The sequence below is a fragment of the Somniosus microcephalus genome, chromosome 21, assembly GCF_052327205.1.
Source record: "Somniosus microcephalus isolate GS21.2 chromosome 21, FLI_Smic_1.0, whole genome shotgun sequence".
NCBI classification, from domain to species: domain Eukaryota; kingdom Metazoa; phylum Chordata; class Chondrichthyes; order Squaliformes; family Somniosidae; genus Somniosus; species Somniosus microcephalus.
Window position 1 is genome coordinate 35,343,858 of NC_141007.1, and position 22,284 is coordinate 35,366,141.

General features: G+C 41.7%; 1 protein-coding gene across 2 annotated transcripts in view; it reads right to left on the reverse strand.

Moving 5' to 3' along the window:
• Nucleotides 1-431: 431 nt before the first annotated feature.
• The window catches only part of LOC147102701 (ras-related protein Rab-40B), a 78,993-nt gene continuing 57,140 nt past the window's right edge, over nucleotides 432-22,284 (reverse strand). For both annotated transcript variants that reach the window (XM_085963423.1, XM_085963424.1), the window contains 4 exons: nucleotides 19,554-19,614; nucleotides 14,010-14,087; nucleotides 9,315-9,537; nucleotides 432-5,198 (listed from right to left, as the gene is read on the reverse strand). In XM_085963423.1, coding sequence (XP_085819549.1) covers nucleotides 4,930-5,198; nucleotides 9,315-9,537; nucleotides 14,010-14,087; nucleotides 19,554-19,614 — 631 coding nt within the window. In that variant the 3' untranslated portion in view covers nucleotides 432-4,929. The remainder of the gene's footprint in view (nucleotides 5,199-9,314; nucleotides 9,538-14,009; nucleotides 14,088-19,553; nucleotides 19,615-22,284) is intronic.

The window sequence follows — 22,284 nt, forward strand, 5'->3', positions numbered from 1 at the left end:
AAGATGCAAAAACACCATCCGATACTCTCTTCTCCCTCCCTACATCCTCCGTGTGGAAATCAAGTCTCATTGAGCAGCCCCCTAATCTGATTCATTATTTCCTGGGACCTCAAAACTGTGGACCTCCTTACCTCTTCAATCTCGCTATCCTCCGACAGGTTTTTAAAACCCAACCATGACATAATCTAATTATTATTTCTTGATGCATCTTGTCTTTTCCTTTTAGGCTTTACAACCTTGATGGTGTGCTGCACGATTATTTTAACCTTGATTTTTGCTATTAAAAATATACATCAAAGTGCAATGCCTTGATCAGTTGACCATTTCTACCAATAGTCACAACTTTATTTCAGCTTGATCCATAACTGATAAAATAACTGCAAGCTTTATCCAATGATATCCCCATGAAAATGTTTTGACTACTACATAAAAAGGTTCATCAGTTTATTATGAAATTACAACTTTACAGGGAATTACACCTGGCAACATACACCACCTGCTGGCTTATGGCAGGCATCACACAATGGAAGGTACATCTGCACATAGTGTGAGACAATCCACCAAGTATCGTATTACATTAAAATTGCAAGTTGTTTTTCATTTTTCTTGAATTATTTGGACCTATGGTTTCCAAAGCGCCCCATCCCGGGGGTTTTCCTCATGTCATGTCTGGGTGTGTTGCAATGTTCCCTTTAAGCTGCGCGGCTACATAGCATCTGCAGCTCCCGTACAGCCAGCTCACCGGCTTTTAAATAGGAAAAAGTGTGCATGCGTGATATTTTAAATGGGCCGCACAGCCCCTTAAAAGGGCTGCGCACCCCCAAAAAATAAGGGGAACATTGGTGTGTTGTAGACTAATTGATTCGCTGCTGCAATTAGTCAACATCATGCAGGTGCCAGCATAGAATCATAGAAATTTACAGTACACAAGGAGGCCAGTCGGCCCGTTGTGTCTGCGCCGGCCAAAAAAAAGAGCTATCCAGCCTAATCCCACTTTCCAGCTCTTGGTCCATAGCTTTGTAGGTTATGACACTTCAATAGCGTATCCAAGTACTTCTTAAATGTGGAGAGTTTCTGCCTCTACCACCCTTTCAGGCAGTGAGTTCCAGAACCCACCCCCCCCCCCCCCCCCACCCTGTGGGTGAAAAAATTGCTCCTTAACTCCTCTCTAATCCTTCTCAACTCCCCTCTAATTACTTTTATGTCCCTTGGTTATTGAGCTCTCTGCTAAGGGAAATGGGTCCTTCCTATACGCGCTATCTAGACCACTCAATTTTATACACCTCAATTAAGTCTCCCCTCAGCCTCCTGTTCCAAAGAAAATGCCAACCTATCCAGTCTTTCCTCATTGCTAAAATTCTCCAGTCCTGGCAACATCCTCGTAAATCTCCTCTGTACCCTCTCTGGTGCGATCACATCCTCCCTGTAATGTGGTAACAAGAACTGTACGCAGTACTCTAGCTATGGCCTAACTAGTGTTTTATACAGTTCTAGCATAACCTCCCTGCTCTTATATTCTATGCCTCAGCTAATAAAGGAGTGTCTCTTATGCCTTCTTAACCACCTTATCTACCTGTCCTGCTACCTTCAGGGATCTGTGGACATGCACTCCAAGGTTCCTCAGTTCCTCTACAGTTCTCAGTATCCTACCATTTATTGTGTATTCTCTTGCCTTGGTAGCCCTCCCCAAATGCATTACCTCACACTTCTCCGAATTTAATTCCATTTGCTATTTTTCTGCCCACCTGACCAGTCCATTGATATCTTCCTCACCATCAACCACATGGCCAATATCTGCAAACTTCTTAATCATGCCCCGTACATTCAAGTCTAAATCATTGATATATACCACAAAAAGCAAGGGACCTAGTACTGAGCCCTGCAGAATCCCACTGGAAACCCTACCAGTCACAAAAACACCCGTCAACCATTACTCTTTGCTTCCTGCCATTAAGCCAATTTTGGATCCAACTTGCCCCTTTCTCTAGGGTCCCATAGGCTTTTACTTTTCTGACCAGTCTGCCATGTGGGACCTAGACAAAAGCCTTGCTAAAATCCACGCAGACTACATCAAACACACTAGCCTCATCAACCCTCCTCGTTACCTCCTCAAAAAATTCAATCAAGTTGGTCAGACACAACCTTCCTTTAACAAATCCATGCTGACTGTCCTTGATTAATCCGTGCCTTTCTAAATGACATGGTAGGAGCGAACTAGATGGACCCTGGTCTTTTTTCATCTAGCAATTCATATATTGCTCCCTTTTCAGATTTCCATGCACCACACAACATTCCATAACTAAAAGAGAAGCCAGGTCTCTGCCAGTGCTGCTCAGTAGCCACTGACTAAATGTATGGGAATGGCCAAGGGCCCAAGATCTGCCTTCATGTTTTTTCAATGTGGCATGTAAAAATGTTTATTCCAAATCTGCATGCCATAATTAAACTCTGGAAAATGCACTCCGATTATTCTTCAGGCATTGTAAAATGATTCACATTTAAAACAATTCTGAACCATTTAGTCAAATTATTTTTAATTGTTTTAAATTGTGTTTTAAAAATTAATCTTACCAAAATGTAAGCAGTTTCTGTGCACGAGATTTTTTTTTTTTTTAGAAACAGGAAGTCTTTTAGGTTCAACAGACCCAGTCTTTTTTCAACCCCCAACCTACTGTCATTTCCACCATATTCCTCAATCCCTTTATAATGTATCCAATTTAATTAAGAATACATTTATATTGTGTTTCAGTAGCGTTCCCTACAACTCTATTACCCTTTGAGTGGAGAAGTTCCACCTGACTTGTCATCTTATTGAAAACTCTTGGAGGTTTAGGTCATTAGCCGATTAATCTGTTGAGTGTAAAAATGATTCTCACCTGATCTTTGCTCGCTAGCTCACCACCGCAACGCAGCTGCAAATACGTAGTCAGTGGTGTGAGGGATTGTGCGCACAAATCTGTGGACTCGTGTTGGTGTGCCAACATGCTACTCTACATGCCACAGCAGCTCACTGTAATTTTAAAAAACGAATAAGATTCAAAGTCAAGTAAGAACTGCGTATTTTGTTTGGGTTCAATGTTGGTGACAGAAAATGTGCATTGCACCCAAATTTGATAAACCAGGATAACACATAACTCAATCCTGTCACTCGATATCAAAACCCATACCAGAAACTTGAAATATTTGGAAGGGCACACTTTGTAATTAGCATATGCTGTGGCTGTGTCCTAAGAGGTTACTGTATATAACACACGCTGATATGTAACCTTGAAATACATATAGTTGAGGGCCCTGCAATTACTGTAATAAGTTTATAATACTTGGTGGCTCAGTAGCTAAAACGATAGAGAATTGTTTTTATACAGAAATTCAACTGATACTGGTACATACATCTTTATTACAAATTAACACGTAAAATATCCTGTACATTTTAAAGTTGCAGTGATCTGCTGCTAAAGGCTTTGGTTAACTTAAAAAGTAAAGTGTTTTTATTTGAGTTTGTGTAATTATCTTGGCCAGACAATGATGAAAAAATAAATCCACCAGAGATCATCCTACAGAGTGGAAGATAGGATGGATCCAAGTGGTTGAGTTCTTCCACAGATATTATCAACATCAACATATTACAACTGACTGACATCAGGTGCACCTCTGTAGGTGCGACTGGTCCTGGCAGGCCTCTTCTCCCTTTGTTTTGGCACACAAACAAAAACAGACAAATCTCTCCCATCGAGAGCTATCGAGGCAAAATACCAGTCAAGACTCAGGCTGGGAATACAAACGTAGATACTGCAGTTCAGAGTCCGGCACTGGGACTACTGGGCAGTTATTCCACTCTTGAAATCTATCTACATTTCATCAAGATGTAGATATTTAAAAAAGAGATTGCATCTTTACTCTTTGTAATAGAAGCATCTCGTTTATGAAACCCACCATGTAACAATGGCCCAGGGTGTAAAGCAGCCTGTAACCCATTAAAATAAATGAGCTACCATCAGCATTATGTCAATCTTTATCAAACAGGCACATTTAAAATTATTTCAAAGTACACTTATGCCCAGAAAGATTTTTTCAAATGAAGTGTTTTAATTACAAAACATTATGGATAATTAGCTCAGAAATCTTTGTCCCCCACACTGTTAACATTTCTACCAAGGACATCTTTGGCATTTCTATTCCCTTAGTACTGTACTTCATAGTTTTTTTTGTTTCTGTACAAAAACAAAACTATAGTCCCACAAGGAAAATTATATTTACAAATCACTGAAGTAATATTAATCCACAACAGTAACAACCACAAGAGCAACTTGGAAATGGATTAACATACAAATGTTCAATAGTATTTTTCAGCATATGATTTTTACATATAAATTTGAAGATTATTTTTACAGGTGTCAGCAAGTTGCCATGGCAAACTGTATTCTTAGAAATAGGCCCTTTAACTGTCAGCAGGATCTATTTTCTGACTGCAATATTTAAGGATGTTTTAACTAACATACAGTATAGCATACATTGCAATTAAAATTCCAACTCCCAGTATCACTTTACATACTCAGCAACATCACACATGCTTAATTCCTCCAATCTAATGCAATCAGAGACTATTCAATTGTCTGGCTCACACAAAAATGGACAAATGTAGTTTTGTTTTTGACACTGAACTACCGTGAATCAAACTCTCTCACCTACCTCAATTGAAACACTCTCAACGGAGAATCTGAGATCCCTGTGACTATCATGCCTTTCACAATCACTGTTTAAACTAGCAGCATCATTTCTCACTCCCTTGTGCAAACTTTGAACCTACAATTTATGGGCCCTTTACAAATATAGTTTTTGAAGAGGTTCTCTCACGGGAACAGCTGAGACACCAGCTTTTCGGGCTGCATATGTAGTGGTCAAATTTTCTTTTTCAGATGTAGATTGTAGCTAAGAGATTTTGCAGCTGTTCCGAGTGCAGCTCTGTGTTGGGCTTTGGGAAGGGCGAATGATCTTGGATTTCTTCAGGCTATTTTGTTTGCTGCCATTAGCTGAGAGAGAGTAAGAACGTCCATGCATCATTCTGGCATTCAATCCATTGGCCATAGAGAAAGACTTAAGGTGACTCTTTAAGGCAAGAGGAAGGGGCAGTTTGTCCACTAGATGCACAGGTGTGCATGAAACAATGGCTCGGCAGCAGAGATCCTGTAGGCTTAGCACTGCAAAGAAAACAGTAGATCAGTTATAAAAATTATTTATCTAGGAGTAGTTACAATCAAGAACAACCAAGTACTAAATAGTAAATAATTTATTGAAGGAAACAGAATGTCATAATACATAATAGGCACTGCAATCACTGATATAATAAATAATAGAACAAAGATGAAAATATTTGTAATTGAAAACTGCAATATCCTTAATTATAACTGAAAACACTGCTGCTGCACAATCGCCCCAAACTGCAGCCTAGCCCCAATTTCCTCAAGCAATGTGTCCAACAAACCTGCTATCATCTTTATCACTGAATGTGACCCAAAAGACAGCAGAATGAGAAATACAAGTCTTCAACTTGGGTTGAATGGGTATTGCCCTAACTATATGAACATCTACCATACAATAGAAAAAAGTTTCAGGAGGATAACTCTCACCTGGAGATTTGACTGCAAAACTGCTATGGTTTAAATAGAGAACTACTGTAAAATGTGAAAGTATGGTATGTAGTTCATTGGGACATGCACCAGATGGTGGCAGTACACTGCATTCCAGAGCTAGGTTTCCCATCTAGTACAGCAGACTTTCAATCTGTCATTTGGACTGATTTGACAGTGTAGCTAATAGCTCAACATTCTCTACCCTGTACCAGGTTCTTCACATAGACTTCCGATAATTCAGGTCACATTTATCAAGACTAAACATTTTTGAGTAAATCAGTTAGAAGTTAAATTTCTGGGCAAGTTAACCCTCAAACTGCTGTGCTACCTACAAGATTATTGGTAACATGGGTAATATGTTTTTACATCCCCTTCTTGAGGGAGGGCTGGTTCACTAAAATCTGTTACGATAAATTCTGAAATTAATCCCACAATCTTTCTGTATTACAGACCTATAAACTTGTGATATACTTTCCAAAAATTACCGCTTCTATCCAAATGGATCTATGACAAAAATACTGTTGGAAAACCATGATTTTCATATACAGGAGACTTTGGTTTATCCGGAGGTTGTAAGTCCGGAAACCTCGATCTACCGGCAGAAATCAGGAGCCGTTCTGTTAGGTTGTTTTTCTTCTCGTGGTTTTTTTTTCCTTCTCGTGGCTTTTTTTTTTTCCCCAACAGTCGGGCTCTGGAAAGTCTCTCTGAAGCTGTTGCTAAGCTACAGAGACGCTTCCAAGGTATGGGCCGACTGTTTGAAGCTGTTGCTAAGCAACAGTGTTTGTTGTCAGATACGGAGATGAAAACCTCCATATGCTTCAACATTAACTTTGTATGTCCGGCAGTTTTGATAGATCGGCAACAGCTCGGTCCCGTCGGTGCCGGATATATCAAAGTTTCCTGTATAATGCTGTAAACTACCAATTTACTACACACTAACCAGTAAACAGAAGTCATTTCAGACATGCGAACAACTTCATTTTTCTTCAGGGCTTTTTTTGTAAAGAAAAATGCGTCAGGTCTTGTAGGGGTGGAGGGAAATAGATGGACAGCAAGGATAAAAAGTAAACAAAGATTGGGAGGAGGAGGAGAAGGATTGGGGACCAGAAACAGAAGAATCAAAGTGGAATGATTTTGAGAATTACAAAGGGCAGGGGCATGCAAGAGAAAGAATGGAGGAGATGGGAATGTGGAGTTATCCAGTGCTGGAGGAGCAGAAAGTGTGACCAGGGTTGTGGAAAAGGAAGGCGAGGATCTTGAAATTGCTGAGCCACAGGGAGCCAGGGAAGCTCAGTAAAGGCGGAGAAAGATGGGAGTATTTGACTGCTTGAGGAAGGGAATTTAGCTGCAGTGTTTTGAAGTTTGTAGAGGATGAAAGCCAGCAAGAAGAGCTTTGAATAAGTCGTGCCTCGAGGTAATGAACACACAGATTGGTGAGGAGGGCTGGTGGGGCAGAGACAAGCAATCTTAAGGATGTGAAAGAATGCATTCTTGGCAACAGCTTGGATGTGGGGAAGAAAACGCAGCATGGGGTTGAGCAGATGCCAAGGATCTTCCCCTCTAGGTTTAGCCAAAGATGACAGCCAGGGAGATTGATGGAGTTGAGGCCAGAAGCTTGTAAGTACTGAAAGTTGCCAAAGAAAAAAATTGGACTTATCCAGCTCTTAAAATGATGATATGCACACCATGACCTATAAGTCACTCATCAGTTAATTTTCCCCTACTGGGAACTTCATCTTTATTATTATTCTCTGCTGAAAGCTGGAATCCTGGGCTCCAGTTCAGCATCAGAAAACTTAAAGTCAGAATATAACAAATCTTCCACTACAACGTTTCCACCCCAAGGAGTGGAGGAGATAGGTAGCAACATATGAAACAAAAGCAGACTTTGGCTGCAAATGATATTCAGGTCTGATTTTTCAACCAGTCAAAATAGGGTTCGTCATACTTTGGCGTGATAGCACATCAAACCAACACATTCAAGGACTTCAGAGAGGAAACAGAGATTGGAGATGTGTGGTAGTTTGCAAGGACAGAGGGTCGGGGGGGGGGGGGGGGGCGTTGGTGGTGAAGGGGAGGGGGAGCAATATCGGAGATGGGGAAACCATTTCCAATGTCATCTATCAAAGCGTCCAGGAAGAGAAGCTGGGTGGTCAGCAGTTTAGTGGGAATGGGATCGAGAGCAGTAGGTGAGCCTCATGGACAAGGTGAGCTTGGAGACGCCATTCCAACAGTAACTACTTCAAAAGTACTTAACTGGCTGTAAAGTGCTTTGGGACATCCCCAGATCATGAAAGGCGTGCTATAAATGCAAGTCTTTCTTTTTTTCTTTATAGGAGAGAAACTGAGATGCGATTTCAGGGCTGGGGTGGGGGTTCCTTTGAACGGATGCTCTCAACCTTAATGACAAAGAAGTCCATAAAGCTCCTTGCACTGTTATCCAAGGCGAGAGTGGAGGGGGAGGGGGCAGGAGACAGCAGATAGTGGAGAAAAGAAGCGGACGGTTATCTTCGCTTTCCAGGGTGATCCTGTAGTAGTGAACAGTTTTAGCTATAGACGGAGAAGTTAATGGAAGCTTTGGGGGGGCAATAAAGAACGAGGATTTGAGAGAGGCAAGAGGGATGGAACAATTTGATTGCTTATCCTCAAATATGCTCTCTGAGCCAGCATAGCTTAGTGACAAAGGGGATGATGAGCAAGCAAGACAGTGCGGGACAAGGTTTAGTCAGCAAAAAGAGCATTGGAGAAATCAAGTCCAGAGGCGATGAAGACGTGGGTAACAGTTTCAATGGTGGTGGGAGCAAAAAGAGGAGAAAGCAGGCGATGTTGCAAAGTGGAAATAAGCTGCCTTGATACAGGTAGACTATCCTTTATCCGAAAACCTCGGGACCAGCCGTGTTTCGGTTTTCGGACAATTTCGGATGGTGGGTCGGCGGGGGTCCGGGCGTCGGCCCGCAGGGGGGTCCGCAGTCGTGGCTTGTCCGTCGCTGCTAGCCTGGAATGCAATGAAGTGCCGCATTTCCACCAACAGGTCGTCGTGCTCGGTCGGAACAGGGGCCGGCACCGCCGCGGGCTCCGAGCTCTCGTTGCTTTCGAGCCTTTGAAAGAGAGTCAGGTGGTTCCGCGGGGGGGGGGGGGGGGGTCGGCGGGGGGGTCGTGCGCACGACTTACGCTGACCCTCTGCTCAGCGTAAGTCGGCGGGGGTCGGGGTCGGCGGGGTCCACGGGGGGGGGGGGGGGGGGGAGGGGGGTCGGCGGGGGGGTCGTGCGCCACTCTGGTCATGTCGTGCGCACGACTTACGCTGAACGAAAAAACCTTTGGTTTTTAGAGGGTTTCGGTTTTCGGAAGTTCGGATAAAAGGTAGTCTACCTGTAATGGATATGAGGTTTGAAGTATAGCGTGAGTCGACAGCCCACCATGGTTTAGCCTGAGTGCCCACCCGGGGATGAAATCAATGACGAGGGAGGCACCTGAAAGCTAGGACTTGCACTCCTGTTTTGTACTGATATCAGCTTGCACCAACAGAAACAACAAATACAGATACAAAAGTATAATCATGAAGATCCTGTGATTATGTTCAGATTTTAAAATGTTGTCAATTTGTTATTAAACCTACAGATCTTGCAGTTTTTGAGAAAAATAAATTTCCCTGACTTAACAGTATTAAGAAAACAAAAATCGTACCTCGGTTTGGTCTCCAGAGCCTGTCCATTCCATGCCTCATTAGCACGATCCTTGCCAGTTCTGTGAATGACTCAATGATGTTAAAGTTGCACAGAGGGCTAACTTCAAAGAAGGTCATGCCTTGCCGTTCAGCATAAGCCTGAGCTTGTTCTGTAGATACCTGCCGCTTAAAGGCCAAGTGAAGACGATTCCCAACCAGGATCTTAGGCACACCTGGGGCATGCTGAGGGAAGGAAGAAGAGAAAGCGACAATGTAATAAGCACTCCGTGGGCAGATCAAAGTGAAAAAGGGCATCCTGTCATTTCATTGCCAACTGATTTATTGCTTAGGTTTACTGGTTTTGCAACTGGTTCTTGTTTTGATGAGTAATATGAAGGCTGAAAGACGATCGAGACAGATATGTTTATTAAATGCTAAATTTGTTAGATAATAATACATGTATAACCAATAGGTGGTCTCGAATGATATTTTATAAAAACAAATGGATCTCAATGGTGTTACTCATGGTAAATTGGATGATATGCCATTTTATAACCATAGGGGCATTATAGCATGGAATGCACAACATATTATTCTGCAGTTAAAGTGGAACTGTGTTTAACTAGGCCTGTCCCTTTAAACCACAAAGTCTAATTGCTGCAAATCGCACATCCTGTGGACACTCAGAAGTTAATTGCTGTTGGTGAGGGAAGGATGCAGATTGACAGGTGTATGTAAATTCCTAGCTCCAGATCAGAAGAAACCAACATGAAAGACTGCCATTATTTCTCAATGTGACTAGTTAACAGGGAGCATTATTCTGCCAGCAGGAGTGAGTTTTAGTTGATGTACCTCCCACCCCAGCTGCAGAGTGTTTGATCCAGCCGATTGGCTGTGACTGCCAAATGTGTCCATTTAATGGCAAATTAAGGACAGTTTTGCACAATGAGCCCATTTGCACTAGGAACTTGATTGAGACTACCGCACATCCGATTCCTCTCTCAGAACTCCTAACGACTGCATACAGCTAATGTTGTTTTTGGAAATTCCCAAACCCTATCCATGCCATACAAGTTTTGGCCCTGCTTGAACACTGCTAGTGAGCCAGTAGCTCTGGAAATGGTCAATGCATTTTGACATTTATCTTTTTGGCCACGAATTAATCTTTGCCGTGTGTGAAAAATTCCTGCTGCATAATCCAGGGAAAAGCAGACAGTTTACAAACACAAGTGGACTTCTTTGCTCAGCATTTGTAAGGCCTCAAGTCCTGATAATCCCACAACTCACCAGGACAACAGTTTGATTCAGATGTAGAGTCACAGTGAATTAATTCCTTCCCATTCACTCTTTTTTTAAAATAGATCACAAGATAGTTACAGATGAGGAAAGCCATTGGGCCCATTTTAGTTCATCCATCCAGAAAAATCAAAGTTCCCTCATTTTACCAAATAAGCAGAGTTGTAAAATGATCAGCATACTTATTGCATTGAATCTTTTGCCATAATCATGACATTATAATAAAACCAGCATCATTGCCAGTGAATCAGAGGTCACATTGTTGGAAGAGTGTGCGAGTGGGTAGTTGCAGTATAAATGCTGAAAAACAGGTTTGTTTAATCTGTAGTACTTTTGTCACCATTGACTCTTCCCACAGAAATTCCAAAATCATCAAAAGTTGTGCGATTACAAAGACATAAATGTTCCTAAATCTCCACACAAATTTTCTAGTATTTAAACTCTAGAAATGACGATTGCCCTTGAAAACAATGTGGGTTTTGTCTCGAATAATATAAGATTTCCTCTCTATATCCTGGGATATTATTGATTGTACTAGTTAGCATGGATAGAGCCTATAATTCTAACTCACGTTATAACAAACACAAACTGTGTTACAGGCAATATCCAACCTAGATAGTGTTTTCAATATTTTACCCACTTTTCATTAAATTTGGATAGGAAATTCGTGGATAGGATTAAAAGATGTTGTATTTTCACATTTTAAACTATAATTATGAAGTTTGACAACAGTCTCCAATTAGATGCAGTAACTGTGTCTGTAAACAGGGGTTAGATAGCGGTGTACAATATGCATTTGTTTTAGAACAGATGTTTAAACATCTACTGAGCCACTGTCAGCACAGTGAGGAGTTTTCTTTCTATAATTTTTAGAAAACATATTCATGATGTGTCCTGTTGGAATGCTTGAAGAGGATTTAAATGGTCAAGGTATCCCAGCATCCCTTCCCTTAGCATTTTTCATGTTAGAGCAAATGTGGGAGAAAAGGGAACTTGAATCTTGCCTCTATGTATGAATAACAAACAGTTTGGAAATGTAAGGACACAGATTACTAAACACCCAGGTCGAGAAAAAGCCTCATACCCTGATAAGTGACTAGTTGCCAAGACACCATGTACTACAGGAAGAGATAAAGACTGGCCTACATATTTACTGTATTATAAACAAAGCTTGTAGAACAGAGGCAAAGGCCGAAAAGATTACGAGTGGGATTAACACCTAAAAATGCGGCCTCAGCTAAACGTGCAACTACGTAGTACACAGGCACAGGCCAAGGTTGTATTATAGTACAAGAATAGAACCTGTTCTCAGGAGAGCATTCTCGGGGTGGTCAGGATCCACGCAGCCTTGCGAATGGCCTGGAGGGCTTGAGCTGGTCGTTCCACACCTTGGAAACACGGGATGTGTGGTTCTCTTGGGGGTCGGAGCGCTCTCGGGGTCAATGGGATACCCACAGACATGCAGGCAGCCTAGAGCCAAAGGTGGCTTGGCCTGGGAACCAGGTTGTATTATTTGCATGTCATAGTCATTTAATATAACACTGTATTTCAATTATATAAAATCTAATACTGTTTAGTCAATGTAATAAAGCTTGTCATTATAAAAACCACACGTGTGTGAATCATGAGAGGAGTTATTGTCGCCGGACTAACAACCCTTTGTTGTGACGGTAACCACGGAGGAAATTCTCCAACATGTCGCATTTAATTTTTAGGATTAAAATAATTTAACTTTTACAATCTTTTGTTTTGCCAATTTGACAACCTAATAATGTCTCTGCAGTCTCTGACTAAATGCACTTGCCCTCCCTCCAATGGTTCAGTGGGTCAATGCACTATGTGGTGTGGCAACTGTATAGGCCAGTAAGGTTGCACTTGGTGTCCCCCAAGTTAGCTAATCCTAGTTTTATGATAGTAAAGGCTTGGGAATGGGGGCAGGGAAGAGCGAACTGGATTCGGTCTTAGCATTTCACATTTGAGAGTGGAAAATTGGATTATTGAGTCCTTACTAATGTCCATAACCCCTTTTGAAAGTACATGGCTGATGACACCGTTCAAGCTTACGCATGTATCAAAGGGATGCTGCCATCTCATATGAGTTGCTGGCTTAGAGAGAGAGAGAGAGAGAGAGAGAGAGAGAGAGAGACTCCCTCCCACTCAATGCTTTCCAGTTGCCTTGCACTATGCATCTGGTTGAAAAGATCAGAGGTAACCTGCTTCCACTGCCACTCTAATCCGTAGCTCTCTCTATAGAAGCATCCAGCTTCCTGTTGGTTCTTCTGCAGAACAAAGCCAAGAGCTTGCTGATGATTAAAGAGCAGGGCCAACCCTCTGTCCTACCGCTGCATGTATCAGCTTGTTTGTACACCAACGTACTACCCTATGTGGAAATTGACATTATACTTAGCATGCTGGGTAGAATAAAATGGCCAAGTAAAACAACAAACTTGCTTAGGTTGTAGCTAAAGCAAGAAAAAGTAACTATGTCACAACGTGTCCAGGACCAAGAGATCTTTCATAATACCCACCCACATTGAGGATGTGATAACAGCTATAATTGACTCACTAGCACAAGGGAGGCATAAGACTATAGAATAGATAAACTATTAATGATTGTCGCTAGACAAAGAAGCAAAACTATTGAGTAAGCTAATCATCTTGGTAACAAGATGATCAGGCATGAGTAAGCAAATCATCTTGGTAACAAGATTCAGACAGAACCTCCTGACAGAATATATGATTACCTAACCTTGTCTGGAGATATTTCTGTCCTGCTGACCTTTTGATTGTCCTTGTGCAAACTAAAATGATACAATACCATTACACGTGATTTATGGAACGCTTGCTTTTTTTGAGTGTATAAATATGCTGCATTCGCTGATGTTCTTTAGAGATGTTGGCCTAGCCTTTGTCCAGGCAGCTCTTCTCCTTGTGCAAGTAAAAATTAAACTAACAATCTGACGGTACTGCTTGTGTTTTAGAGTCTTACTCGGAGTCGAGATTTCGACACCTACCAAAAGGAAATTCATGAATACAACAAATGCAACACAAAACATATCACAGTACAGGTTAAACTAATCTGTTGTCAGCAAGGTTACTGTTTTCATTCACCTTGCTTTGCTTTTAGCTTGTCTTCAATTTATGAATACCCACTCTTTTTTCACTGGGTCATAACTTTACTAATGGAATGCTATTTGAACTAATCCATCATAATAATAACTTCTGTATTACAGTTTAATGCACCAATAACACAAAAATACAGTTAAAATCACAAAGTGCCTTTCACTGTGTAAATCGGAACAGAAATAACAGGCTCATTTGTCTCCAACAGAAATTCCAATAAAATGGACCCGCTTCTACTTTGGCATTTATTTCAGTCACCATCGCTCATGAACCACTAGATTTGATATGTGCCTTACCTCATCTATCTCTTTGATCCACCTGTCGATACCATCAAATGACCAGCGATTTGCAATGTCGTAGACCAAGATCACACCCTATGAATTTCAAAGAAAGCATGCATAAATCCAATTGTTTACTAAATGTCTTACAACTCACCAAAAAAAAACAGTTTTACGACAAGACATTCTCCTACTTACCTTTCCGGCTACAAATGCCTATCCTTTCTCACTTAAAAATGTACTTCCATCCCTTCCTTCACACGTTTTTTTTCCCCCCATTCATTACTCCTTTTTCTTGTTTTAAACTTTCCTCATTTCTATTCTTCTGTTTCTTCCTTCGATTATGTAGCCTGTTTCTCAGGCTCTTTCCTTTGTCTTGGCTACACTGTTATGGCTTATTAACGACATTTATTTTTTATTCCTTCCTCGTTGTCTTTCTCAGCATCTTTACTTTGTCCTCAACTGTAAATATAAGCAAATTAAATACTGTATGAAATTTAGGTACAGTGAAAACGGTTTCATGCAGAATTATGTGAATCTGCCTTTTAGTACATAAATCCTTTTTGAGGTTTGTTGGTGCTGGACAACACAATATAATAATTTTTAGAATGAATTTGTCTGTTCCAAAAAACCAATATTATTACACAGAAATAAGTTATTCTAATAGCAGAAAGTATCACAAATCATCATATGTGAGTCATATTTGAGGAATTGCCCAGTGGCTTGACTCCCAACCAGGCTCTTTGCTTTGTCTTTGTCTTAGTATTTTTACTTCTTATTAACAGTCCTTTATTTACAAAATTTACAAGCACAATATAAACATTTCAAACACTTAAGGGATTAAAGCATCTTTTAATTTATAGGCAGAGATCTAACGAGTTTTATAAGAAACTGTTACAAACATCCATTAATTTAAAGTCAATACTTTCCTTCATGCTGGTGTCATTAGCTGACTCTCTGAAAGATCCTGATTGAAACCATCAAGCATCTTAGACCAGGCGGTGTGTAATCCCAGCACACGTGAATAATGCTATTAATCACGAGTTCCACCAACAGACATCCAACTTAAATAAGACTTGAAATAAAAAATAGAACTGCTATGTCTCACTTATGTTAGAATCTGGGTGCCATGATTTGATTTATAAACTTTAAGGCCTAGAAATTCACCTGGGCGCGGGCAGCTCGCTCGCGCCCAAAAGTTAGCGCTGGGCGGGGAGGCATTAGCGCACGCCGTATATTTGTCTTCTGCGCCCCAATTCGGAAGCGGGCGCTATACCAGGGTGTGCCCGCCTCCGTTTGGGGCGCTGCAACTGAATATCAGCGCGCTAGTTGCCGCAGCGCCACCCGATGCGGTGCGGCAGGCTGCGGTACTGCAGGCCTCCTCCTTCTCTTAAGGGGGAGGTGCCTGCAACGGCCGGAGCCCCGATCGCGAGTGCCGGCAAAAGAGCCCGGCACAACGGAGAAGTGCCGGGCTCCATGGAAACCAGCCGGTAATGCCGCGGGGGGGATGGAGGAGGCCGGGGAAGGAGGTGCGGGCAGGCGGCTGCCGAAAAAGCGGCCGGCCGCACCTTCAGCTTTAAAGCGCCCCACTATGGCAGCAGGACGGCCCCGTTTTCTGTTCGCTCCCGCTTCGGAGGAGGCGGGCGCAAATAAATATGGGGATCGGCGCGGTTTCGGGGCGTTACGGGCCACCGCGCACACCGATCCCGGCACAGCGCTAACGGCTACCGCCGCCAATACCGCTGCACTCAATTTCCGCGCTACCACCCCGCCGGCGCAAAAGACCTCTTTAGGCGCTAAGTGGGCGCAAGGCCCACTGAATTTCTAGGCCTAAATCAATATGCCTGCCAGTGTGAGAAAATGCCCTTCACCTACCCATACATATTAATTTAAATTTATACTGCATGAACTATTTTGGAAATTAGTTTAGATTCCTGGGCTCTAAGATACCATCAATGTTTTGATACATAGCAACATACATGGCTTTTGGTCCTTCTAAAAAAATATTCTGTCCAATTTTTAAAATAATTAGTGTATGAAAGCTAAGCTGTGTTTATACAAGACAGCCACTAACAAAAAAAAGTATAAAATTCATATAGATCATAACATCATGATTTAAAGACAAGTAAATACATTACAATCAACCTCAACATTACAAATCCATGTGAACATGCAGCCTAGTTCTGTAACTGAGCTTCTCTACCAAAATAGACATCTTTAGCTTGGACCACAGGATGTTTGCACCAACCAGGCTGCAATATCAGTTACTTTAAAATAGAATTGATGCTATCTGATAAAATAATGCTCCAACATTGTGTAAATTTAGTGTAAATATTTAGTGATTTAGGTTAGTAATTGAGTACATATATCTAAAGTTTTCAGCACTTTAAGTTTTGGATAAAATTCAGTCTCAATTTTCAAGATCAAATTACAAATATGGCTAATTTTGTTTGGTGACTTTCTGCACAACAGGGTCAGGAAGGTCAGTGCTGGTAATAACATATGTTCCTACTTTTTTCCCCCACAGTTCCAGTGTGAAGCACTCCCTTCATGGGTTACATCTGTCTACATAGTGACCATAATGCATCTTAACCCCAAACTCAAAATAATACCTTTTACTGCATCAGTGTGACAGCTATTTTAGTCACATCCGCCAATCATGCTCCACCTCCCTCCAAGTGAGGTGCCAATTAGTGCTGCATTGTGGGCAGTTTTGTGCGGTATAACAGCGCGCACTATAAACCGGTTTGAGACTGCCCAACTTGATTAATTTATACTGCAGCTACAAGTCTGAAACCAGTTACTGCCTCGCTCCAACTAAAATTCTCATGCTCAGGAGTTCTACATACATGTACATATATGCATGCGCAGAGCACCGCTCCAAAGGGTTAAAATATAATTCAGCCCGAGTGAGAGCATGTGCATTCTCTAAACATTTAAATCTGGGTAAGTTTAAAAATGTGCTCAGGAGATTGAAGGGGTCCCTTGGTTTGACACTGCATGGGGTGGAAAAGGGAGGAAGGAATTTGCATTTATGTAACACCTTTCACAAAGTCAGGACATCCCAAAGCGTTTTACAGCCAACAAATGTTATTTTAGAGTTGTAATGTAATGTAATGAAGGGAAGCGCGGCAGCCAATTTGTGCACAAGATCCCTCAAACAGCAATGAGACAAATGTTTTCGCAATGTTGCTTGAGGGATAAATATTGGCCAGGAAACCAGGATTACTCCGCTGCTCTTCTTCAAAAAGTGCCATGGGATCACTTACGTCCCCCTGAGGAGGGCAGATAGGATCTCGGTTTAACATTTCATCCAAAAGACAGCACCTCCGACAGTGCAACACTCCCTCTGAAATGAGACTTGAACCCATAACCTTCTGACTCAGAAGCTAGAGTGCTACCACTGAGCCAAGGCTGACATCTTCTCTACCAATACAGCCATCTTTAGCTTGGAAAAACAGAATGTTTGCGCCAACCACAGTATAATATCTAGTATTTTAAAACAGAACTTATTCAATCTGACCAAATACTGTTTCAATACTTCAAATATAATGTAATCTTTAGCGATTTAGGTTAATAATTGAGTACACAAATATATTAAGTTTCAGCACTCGGCGCTATCAACCTAAATTAAGTGAGACAGCCTCATCCAGGGGATCTCATTACTTTCCTCCAGAGTTAGATCAGGCAATTACAGACCAAAATTGAGAGGCCTATATAGGAAAAATTAAAACCATAAATAAAAAAAAGTATTCTCATTGCACACGTCATGACCCGATTCCAAGCCTTTGACAAATCCCCTCTACTATCTGTACTAGGATCCATTATGACATTACCTACTTTCATTACCCGTCAATAAATACTTTCTCTTTCCCCCATCTCCCCTCCAGCCTCCCTAGCTGCCAAAGATGAAAAATTGAGAACACACCTGAGCTGTCGTGCAGTGACTAAATGAGATTGCAGAAGAGCATTTGTGAATGTATATTAAATAATAGTGGAGTTGGACATGAGGTGACCAGACTTCCAAAATTCTGAGTCATAAACAGAAGTCAGTAGGGAAATACAACAACAACTTGCATTTATATAGCGCCTTTAAAGTAGTAAAAACATCATAAGGTGCTTCACATGAGCATTATCAGGCAAAGTTCGACACCGAGCCACATAGAGATATTAGGACAGGTGGCCAAAAGCTTGGTCAACGAGGTAGGTTTTAAGGAGTGACTTAAAAGGAGAGGTGGAGAGGTTTAGGGAGGGAATTCCAGAGCTCACGGCCTAGGCAGCAGAAGGCCTGGCTGCCAATGATGGAGTGATGAAAATCAAAGATGTGCAAGGGGCCAGAATTGGGATTAATGTTGGTCTCAAGAACTCCCCTGCTCACCTTTGAATAATGTTGAGGGGGTCTTTTACACTCAACTGAGCAAGGAGATGGGGCCTCAGTTTAACGTCTCATCCAAAAGACAGCACCTCCAACAATGTAGCACTCCCACGGTTAGTTAGAAATAGGTGGCGTTTGTGGCGGGGGCCTGAAGATGATGTCTTCAGGTGTTCAGAGCAAATAGCTGGAGGAAGCTGTGACTAAGTCCGAACATTCAATAAACTGTCCGACAGCACGGAAGCAGTGAAGGGTCATGAGAAGTGGTGGCGAATTAGAGCTGGGCATCATCGGTATACATATGCAAGCTGACCTCATGAGACACAGACAATTCTTTATTACCTGTAGCCATGCAGTGCACCACTAAGAAATCAGCATTTGATTTATAAATTGAAATGAGGTAATAGAGAACAGAGGAGCCACAAATGTAGCCAATGAATACTACAGCAAAAATATACTGTCTCCCCAAAAAGAAACAGGATCAAGGTAACAATATTTTCTCAAACTGGAACATCTGGGTTTTCTATTAGACTATTGTCATGTTACACTGAATAAATAGCAACATGAAATCTTCAATGAACTAGTTCATGCACACTGATGTTCCTTTATTTGTAGCAGCTAGTTTACTGAAGAAACAGTGACAAATGAATCTGAAATCACTATTTCAATTGAAATTTACATTATTGCACTAAGCTGGCAATAATAGGCTATTCCATGTTGCTAAGCCAAAGCCATGAAGGGCTAATTTCTATTAATCTATATTCCTCTTCATTTAACAGGAAGAGAGATCCATGCACAGTAAACACATACTGAAGTACTTCAGGACATTCCAGAATCGTTTGCCAAACCTAAATCCGTCACATAAATAATGATGCCACTCCCAAACCAAAATAAAGAAACATTTTAATCCTGAGTGTGTTGACAGCAGATTTGCACACCAAATAATTACTCTTCACAGGATGGGCAGAATCACCTTTTTTTGAATTGGTTTATTTTTCAGAGAAATTACTATCTGCTCTTCTACCTCCCAGATCAAAAATGAATTATTTATGTAATCTTTGTAAATGTTTCGAAGTGCATTCTTTTAGTGGATAGAAGGAATACCCTCAGGACCGGCTTGTGAAGACAACATGTTAAATAATACATATTTTAATTTAACAATACAAGAAATTATAGGTTTTTTTTTTTACCTGGGCTCCTCGAGAGTAGGAACGGAAGATGGTGCAGAACCTGCCCTGCCCAGATGTATCCCTGAAGATAAAATGAAACAGTGAAACATGAAATATTCCATAGTTTGAAAAAATACTTCAACAGAAAGAAAGAACACTTGCCATCATCAGAAAAAGAGAATCACATGTCCCGATTGTACAGGACAGACTTGCGAGTATAAGATCGGGAATGCAAGATGACCTGCCTTCTGCAGCATCTTGTTCAGAATCCCTTTGTTGCTCTGAAAGCATTTTGACAGTGATTGTGAAAGATTATCCAGTGCAAAAATACAGTATAGTGGGAGCTGCGAGGAAGAGAAGACAACCTGAAATATTTGGGACCATTTTTCCCAGTCTTCGCTAACAACTTACATTTATATAGCACCTTTAACATATGAAAGCATGACAAGGCACTTCACAGAAGTGTAATCAGACAAAAATCAACACAGCACCAAATGGAGGAGATATTAGGTGGGTGACTAAAAGCTTGATCAAAGAGGTGGTTTTAGGAGGATCTTAAAAAGGAGAGGGAGGTGGAGAGGCAAGGAGACTTAAGGAGGGAATCCCGAGCTTGGGACCTTGATGGCTGAAGGCACGGCCGCCAATGGATGGGGCGAAAGGGGTGGCAGATGCACAAAAGTCCAGATTTAGGGGAATGTAGAATTCTCAGGAGATTTAGAGAGCTGGAGAAGGTTACAGAGATAGGGAGGGATGAAGGCATTTAAATACGAGACAGAGAATTTTAAATTTGAGGCATTGGGAGACTGGAAGCCAACGAAGATCAGTGAGCACAGAGATGATGGGCGAGCAGGACTTAGTGCAGGATAGGGTATGGCAACAGAGTTTTGGATGAGCTGATTTATGGAGGGTAGCAGTTAGGAGGCTATCCAGAACATTGGAATAGATGGTTGGAAGGGTGACTAAGGCACGGATGAGGGTTGCGGCAGATGAGCTGAAGTAGGGGTGGAGATGGGTGGCGTTAGAGGTGGAAGAGAGGATAAGATAGCAGCTAGGGAGGGGATGGAATAAGTAGGGAAGAGTACGGAGATTGTGACTGGTGCCAAAGCAAATGGCTTCAGTCTTCCCAACATTTAACTCGAGGAAGTTGCATCTTATTCAGAACTGGATGTCGGACAAGTAGTCTGACAACCCAAACAGTGGAGGGGGTTGAGAGAGATGGTAGAACTGGGTGTTGTCAGCATACATGTGAAACTTGACCTCATGTCTTCGGATGATGTCGCCAAGGGCAACAGGTAGATGAGGAAGAGGAAGGGGCCAAGGGTAGATCCTTGGAGAAATTCAGAGGTAATGGGTTGAGAGGAGAAGGCATTTCTGGAGATGCTTTGGCTATGATTGGATAGGCAAGATCAGGCTGTCCCACTCAGCTAGACAACGGAGGAGAAGCCTTGGAAGGCCGTAAAAGGCTTCAAAGAGGTTGAGAAGCACGAGGAGTTATAGTCACAGATGATATCATTTGTAACTTTGATTAGGGCTGTTTCAGTGCTGTGGCAGGGGTGGAAACCTGATTGCAGAGACTCAAAACATGGGAGTTGCAGGAGAGAGGAGTATGGATTTGGGACGTGACAGCAAATTCAAGGACGTCTGAGAAGGGTAGAAGATCGGAGATGGGGTGGTAATTTGCAAGGACAGAAGGAACGGAGGGCGAGTTTTTTTTGAGGAGGGTGATGATGCAGTTTTGAATGGGAGGGGGCAGTACCCGAGGAGAGGGCAACATTTACAATGGGTAGGGTATCATATATTTTGGATTATGTTATAAAGCATGGCACCAAATATAATATATAGAGATATTGAGAGAAATTTTCCGGTTTCTGGGGCTATTGAATTGTCTGGACATTATGAATACGGGAAAATAATAGAGAGGATCGCATGTCCTTAATAGAGCCTGTCTAATTTTTCATTAATTTATTTAAATAGTCAAAAAAAAATGAAGTGCACTCCCTGCCTGATTTTCCTGTATTCACTTTGCCCAGATGAACCATTAGTCTCAGGAACAGGAAAATCTGCCCCAAAATAGAAATATATTCAGAATTAAATAGGATTAGGAAAAACTGCTCCCCCTACCACCCCATTCATTGCTTAAGGCTATAGGAAATCAAGAGCACGGCATTTGACTTCGGCTAGCAGGCACATATTGCACTATCTGGTCCCAGGGACGGATTCTCTCCCTGGTTATAATTAGATAGAGAGGTCACTACATCACTAATTATGTCTTGTCTGTGGAGGATTATCTGATTATTGTGGCAGTCAGTGAGCGTTTATATGAAGTGGAATACAGAAAATAATTATGGATACATCAATGTAATTCTTGGCTTAGATATTCGGCTTAAGTTAAGCTGGAGAGCCAGTGTAATTCAAGTGTAGCGAATTGACAAATTCTTCAGGATTCATTCTGCTGCCTCCCTGCTCATACTTGCCACTTTTGTCATTTTTCACTGGAAGTAACGTTGAGCATACAAGCCAATTAGAATTAGCTGTAAATGATAGGAAATACTTCCCATCATTTAAGCCTTAGCAACTTTGGTGCAAGGAGCCATGGCACTTTCCTGGTGTCCAGCATTGCTACGTGTGTTGCAGTGGGGAGGGGAAGAGAGAGGAGTTTGAAAATGAAAGGGTTTGAAAGCCTATGCAAAGCACTTAAAAAAAAAAAATCACATTCTGTCCCCAGTCTGCTCGCAACGGTACTGTGGCAGAT